At 38.7% G+C, this 6,506-nt stretch overlaps 1 protein-coding gene across 1 annotated transcript; it reads right to left on the bottom strand.

Moving 5' to 3' along the window:
- Nucleotides 1–1,498: 1,498 nt before the first annotated feature.
- On the bottom strand, nucleotides 1,499–6,506 carry LOC112143390. The gene is made up of 5 exons (XM_024267324.2): nucleotides 6,065–6,506; nucleotides 5,570–5,686; nucleotides 4,212–4,542; nucleotides 3,963–4,138; nucleotides 1,499–1,884 (listed from the first exon to the last, which is right to left on the bottom strand). Exons 1-5 carry the CDS (start codon nucleotides 6,232–6,234, stop codon nucleotides 1,668–1,670), a joined length of 1,011 nt encoding a protein of 336 aa, XP_024123092.2. The 5' UTR covers nucleotides 6,235–6,506; the 3' UTR covers nucleotides 1,499–1,667.

The following is a 6,506-nucleotide window of genomic DNA, read 5'->3' as shown; positions in this document are numbered from 1 at the left end:
AGTAACTGATCCTTTTTTATGTTTCACTACAAAGTATAATGTTTTTCTTATAGAAACTTTTACAGAAAGTTCTTCAAAAGCTTATTGAAACATGGTAGCCTTGTTGCATCACTTGAAGCTCTTCTAATGAGTGAATTACTGCCCCCTGTTGGATTATCTGTACACGGCATGTATCTGATTGTATACATTAGGTTTTTCAGGAAAAAAATATATATATGACACTACACCTGTGGAGGGCAGACAAACTCATGTATCAAATATGATACGTTTGGTGTTATGTAGGAAACTAGCCAGAAGGTGGCACTGTTGGGGTGATTAAACTAGACAGAGACTAGAGCAAGCTGATCTTTCACATGCCCAACCAAGCAGTGTTGTTGCTATCCTTGAATTTGTTCAAAACAAATTGGAGAGACTCTACCTGAATTTAGAGTAGACTGGATTCAAATTGCCAAATTTGTCGACCATAAAAAAGCACCTCATAAGCCCAGATGGCTGTCAAAAAATGGCACCTGCTGGTGTCAGTAAATCTGTCTCCCTTGAGCCGAGCTCAGCCTCTGTTTTATCATGTACTACTTTATCCTGTTCTATGCAGCTGAATGGTACTAGTTGATGGACTGGCTGGTAAAACCTAGAAAAAACAAACAAAAAGAAAAAAGCAGCCAGGCGTCCCCGCCAGTAATCCTGTGCACCTGAGGAGAAAACACACCAGCAGGAAGAGGCCAGCAGTAGCAGAGTTAACCAGAAGAGGGCGGCAGAGATCTTCCAAGCAACAACAGAATTATACAGACAAGAAACATATTTTTATTATCACTTAAATTGACAGTGTTCTTTATAAATTCTGGATTTTGTGAGGCTACCAGAGTAACATTCATTTCTATAAAATCATTAGTTTTTCCTTTGTTTTTCTTTTTTACTTTACAAGAAACTTCAATAAGATTAAGGCATTACTATCAGCTGAAAGAGAGTTTTTAATGAAGTAAATAAAAAGATTTAAAAGATTTCATCACTGAGGTTTTAAGTTTTCTTTTTTTTTTCAAACAGAAAGAATCTAAACTGTATATATAACTCCACTACCAACCTGCAGAATCTTCTCTAACACAAAGCAGATCATCACTGACAGAAGAACCAGATTGAATCCTCAAAGCTGAGACACTTTTGTCTTTCTTAATGTTATTGTGAATAAAAGTTTTTCTTTATTTGTTTTACACACTTTAATTTGGTTTGTTAGCACCACTCTCAAACCTGCATGTTTTCAGCATCAAAAAGTTGGTTAATCATAAAAATATGCATTAAAAAAATAAAATATTTTTGAAAATTTTTGATTAAGAAAGTTACCAAAGTAACACTAATTTCTATAAATCATGACTTCCTTTGAAAAAAAAACATTTTTTTCATCAGCTAAATAAATCAGCAGGATAACCATTTTTACACAAAGATTTATTGACAAAGATTTAAGTTTTATATTATATTTTCATTTTATTGCAATTTGTATTCCATTTTTATTAAAATTATTGTGAATTTGTATCCCTCCACTTATAAGACTGAAAACCTTTTAATGAATCCACATCCCTCTAAGCTTCTTTCATTTAGAAAATAGAATAATTTTAACAAATATTTAACAAACAGCAAAAATCCCTCCAGACTTTTTCCAACATGGTTGTTAACATTCAGTTTATCAGTCCTGCTCTCTGCAGAACTTTGTCCACATTGGGAATCAGTTTTTCCTGGAAGTGCCACAGTCGTTTGTCTTCATGAAGATCCTTCAGCTCTACTGATTTATGCAGCGGAACACGAACGTGAATGACGTGGCAGATCGCCGGAGGTACGTAGAACCGTCGTCCAAAATTCTTTAACACTTCATGAACCGAAGTCTGCTCTACAAACCTGTAACACAGACACTTCAGTGAATTTGGTGTTCTGGGGTTGTACATATATTTTCTCTAGTAAAAAAAAATTCTAAACTACTGGACACATCCCAGGAGCAAAAACCACTGATCTATAGGGTTGGGCACCGATTGGGTTTTGTGCGGTTCAGGTGCCAAAGTGGTTCTTTGGTTTCGGTCCCACACCCCACCCCTTATCTTGTGCTCCCCGGTTCCCGCCCCACGCTCCCAGCTCAGCGGTCCTTGGTTCCCGCCCTGCTCCCCCCGGTTCCCAGGTCCGCAGAGGCTCTCTGTGTGGAGTGGTTCGGGAGACTGTCTGGCTGCAGCCAGAGAAGCACCGCGCTGCGACAGGACAAAAACGCTCATATTGGATTAGTATTTTACCTGCTGATCGGTGGAAGACAAGAAGGATGTTGATAGGTCGGATTTAATAATTTCAATAAAGTTCTAGGCAAGGCAAGTTTATTTGTATAGCAAATTTCATGTACAGAGACAATTCAAAGTGCTTTACATAAAACATTAAAAGAAACAATAAAAAAAAAAATAGTAAAAATTGGATCATTAAAATAACATTTAAAAAAGTACAAAGATTTTAATTTAAAACAAGCATAGATAGACAGTGCGGACGTAAACTTTTGAATACATATTAATCAAATGCAACTGAGAACAGGTGAGTCTTTAACCTGGATTTAAATACACTGAGTGTTTCAGCAGATCTAAGGTTTTCTGGAAGTCTGTTCCAGATCTGTGGAGCATAGAAGCTGAATGCAGCTTCTCCATGTTTAGTTCTGACTCTAGGAACCAGATCCAGATGACCGGAGAGGTCTGGCTGGTACATACTGGGTCAGGAGGTCAGTCATGTATTTTGGTGCTAAACCATTGAAAGCTTTATAAACCAGTAACAGAACTTTAAAGTCTATCCTCTGACAGACAGGTAACCAGTGTAAAGACCTCAGAACTGGACTGATGTGGTCTACTTTCTTGGTCCTTGTGAGAACCCGAGCAGCAGAGTTCTGAATAAGCTGCAGTTTCCTGATGGATTTTTTTGGTAGTCCTGTAAAAACACTGTTACAGTAATCAAGTCGACTAAAGATGAAAGCATGCACTAGTTTCTCCAGGTCCTGCTTAGACATCAGATCTTTAATCCTTGAGATATTTTTGAGATGATAATAGGCTGATTTAGTGACTGCCTTAATGTGTTTATCAAAATTTAGGTCTGTGTCTATCACTACACCCAAGTTTCTGGCCTGGTTGGTAGTTTTTAGTTGAATAGATTGAAGCTCTGTAGTGACGTCCAACCTTTTTTCTTTAGCCCCAAAGACAATAACCTCAGTTTTGTTTTTGTTTAATTGAAGTAAGTTGTGACACATCCAGTCATTAATGTCCTCAATGCATTTACCAAGAGCCTGTACAGGGCCTCGGTCTCCTGGTGTCAGTCTAATATATATCTGTGTGTCATCTGCATAGCTATGGTAACTAATGTTGTTGTTCTTTATAACCTGGGCCAGTGTGAGCATGTAGATGTTAAATGGAAGTGGTCCCAGGATGGAGCCTTGGGGCACTCCACATGTAATTTCTGTTGGCTCAAAAGTGAAGTTACCAATTGACACAAAATATTTCCTGTTTTCTAAGTACGTTTTGAACCAGTTTAGTACCGGCCCAGTGAGACCCACCCAGTTTTCCAGTCGTCTGAGTAGTAATCCGTGGTCGACTGTATCAAACACAGAGAAAAAAGTAATCACGTCTCCATGTCTGGGTTCATGAGATCCTTCAGAGGCTCTCCCAGTGCAGTGAACTTTACTCTTGCTGTGGGAGCTTTGTCTGGATGGATGGATGGATGGATGGATGGATGGATGGATGGACGAACAGACGGACAAATGGATGGATGAGAACACTGGCATTTATCCTCCACATTAGGTTTGTACTTCACCCTCTGATCATATCACCAAACATGACGTGTCCCCAGAGCTGAGTCCCTGAGTTCAGATATTTTAACGCTCAAATTGACCACTGCCAGACTGACATGCTGCGCCCAATGGATTAAACCATTAGACCTGTTTTAACCAAACTTCAACTGACCTTGGCTTAACAATCATCTTCTGCAGAAGGTATTTCCTTCTATCAGGTTCTTCTCTGTAGATGTGCTCTAGAATGTTACTGCCTGGAACCTTCTCCCACTGCGGAAGATGAAATCTCCGACTTTTATCAAAGTGCGTTTTTGGAAAGATGTGGCTCTCAAAAAGGAACTCTCCAACCTAAAGAACAAGAATAGGGATGAGAGTGAACCAAAACGCGCATGAAGATATTTTATCCTTTAAGATGACCTACCTTTGAATGTTTTGATTCCAGCATGTTCATCATAGAGACCAGGCTGTCATGTTTATACGGCATTATGATCTCATCTATATCATTCAACAGGATGTAGTGTGAACGCTCCATGGACCGATAGATGCATTCATTAAGAGTGACGATTTGTCCAAAGTAATGCAAGTCTCCTCCATCTTTTTCGAATCTCCAGCCCCAAGACGGATTCAGGTATTTGTCTATGGGCCATGGAACCATTTCAACAAAACCTTCCTGGATGTAACTTTGTAACAGACGTTCCAGTTCTGGACCACAGCTGGTCTTATAGATCATCACTCTCTCCACACCGAGCAACCTGAAAAACAGGTACATCAGTGACTCTGAACAACTAAATGTTGTTACAATGTTTGGTACATTTCTATGTTTGTTGAAAGAGAATAGGGAACCAAAAAAATTAGCGCATTCCAGCGGCCACCCCCAATGAATTCCATGCTAACGCGAGTAGAACTCCAAAATTCTGCTACGTGGGTTTGCATGGATCCCCACGGTAATTCTGTGGAGGAAACTTGTCAGCCACTTGTATTTGTTCCTTTGGCCATGACCCAGAGCTCATAACCACAGATGATGGTTATAACAAAGATCAATTGGTAAATTGTTGACTTCACGTTCTGGCTCAGCTCTATTTTCAACACAACAGACCACTACAACAATCTGCCTCCAATCTTCATACACTCACTGAAGACCCAAAGGTACCAAAATAATTTCACCTGGAACAGGAGCCCTCCACTCACCAGGAGAGTTGCTGCCTTCTACTGGAATTCCAGGGAGTAAAATAATAAATTTTTCTGGATGATTTGCCAAGTCAAAGATTTAACATTTAGATTGAGCATTTATTCTTAATGTTTGAATTTTGCCTTATATATTTAACATTTATGTTTATTTTTAACCGGCATACTTTTAAATGGGACATGTCACACATTTATTAGTATTGGATTCTGACAAAATCTAATACAAATATGGCAAATGCTATGAAAGATGGCAACATCTCACAGAACTGTTATTATTTTTTTTCCTGAACTTTTAAATTTAGCTCCCCATAAAAAAGCAGCAATGCCAAGTTTGTGGATTTGTCCAAAGGGCCAAAAAATGATCTTTGTTTGACAAGTAACTTTTTTCTTCCTGCAACACACTCATGTTTCAAGGTTTTTAATGCATGTATGAGTACAGTGGTTATTTAAGAAAATTCAACATTTGATCAAAATTTGGTAATAAATGTATTAAAACCTGAAAACTTTTTTGTTTACGATTTTTGAGTGATTTGGAGGAGAAATTGGGAAATTTACACAAATTAGTTTTTTGGTTTGAGCTCAGGCTTTGCTTACCTGTACATCTGTAGACTCTGTGCAACCTGAAGCACATTGTTGTAATTTCCAAAGAGAGTGGAGATGCAGACGGTGAAATTCAGCTTTCTCTCTTTCTGGTCGTGGCTCTTCTTGTTCCTTATAGGAAGCCAGATTGGGTTAGATACGTTTTTTGTGAACGGCTGAGTCAGAACAGTGACATGAGAAGCATCACAGCTTTCCGGGATTTTACAAAGGACGTTTGTGGCACTGAAAGGGAAACCAAAGTGGTCCTTGTTTATGAGAACAGTTGCAGGAGTGGTTTTGTTGAAAACACCCTCACAACAGAAAGAGCAGTACAATGGATGAATGGAGTCTCTCTTGAAGATGCCAATGATGCGTATGTCAAAACCCTTCACTCTCTGGTCCATGTAGGCTGACACCAGGAAGTGCTGTGTATTTTCCAGTGGAGTGATGCTCTGCTCAGAGATTGATGATGGGCAACTGGCTGGAACATCAAGCAGCTTTTCAATAAACCTGAGCGTTGTTGATATTTTCATGTTGTAGATAATTATGAGGGCTGGCACAGTGAAGATGAGAAGAACAGCGCTCCTCCATCCAAAGAACTTCATGTCTCTCATCCAGGTATTCATGACCTGAATCAGAGTTAAAATAACGTTTTTAAATTGGACCAACAAAGCAACCATAGAGTAAACCTGAAAAAAAAAAATCAGTTTTAGCACATTTGAAGGTCAACATAAAAGCAGAGGAGCTTTACCACATGAAAGTTTTCTACCAAGCTCTCACCTTCAAATATGTGTAAGATATTTTAGAAACAAAATAAAAGGTACAAGCCTTGAAACAAGGAAAAAAAGAGAAATTCATTTTTTTGATATTAAGATCTGATGGGGAACCTCACAGCTAAGCAGGAAAAAAACAATGGCTATGGTCATTGCTACAACCATAACAAGCATACAAG

The sequence above is a fragment of the Oryzias melastigma genome, linkage group LG22, assembly GCF_002922805.2.
Source record: "Oryzias melastigma strain HK-1 linkage group LG22, ASM292280v2, whole genome shotgun sequence".
NCBI classification, from domain to species: Eukaryota; Metazoa; Chordata; class Actinopteri; order Beloniformes; family Adrianichthyidae; genus Oryzias; species Oryzias melastigma.
This window is presented reverse-complemented; position numbering and strand designations above follow the sequence as displayed.

Coding starts and splice junctions, on each gene's coding strand:
- LOC112143390 (XM_024267324.2), bottom strand. CDS start 6,234: ATGGTTGCTTTGTTGGTCCAATTTAAAAACGTTATTTTAACTCTGATT. Junction 4,543..5,569: donor CAGAGTCTACAGATGTACAG/GTAAGCAAAGCC, acceptor CCTGTTTTTCAG/GTTGCTCGGTGTGGAGAGAG. Junction 4,139..4,211: donor TGGAATCAAAACATTCAAAG/GTAGGTCATCTT, acceptor CTTGTTCTTTAG/GTTGGAGAGTTCCTTTTTGA.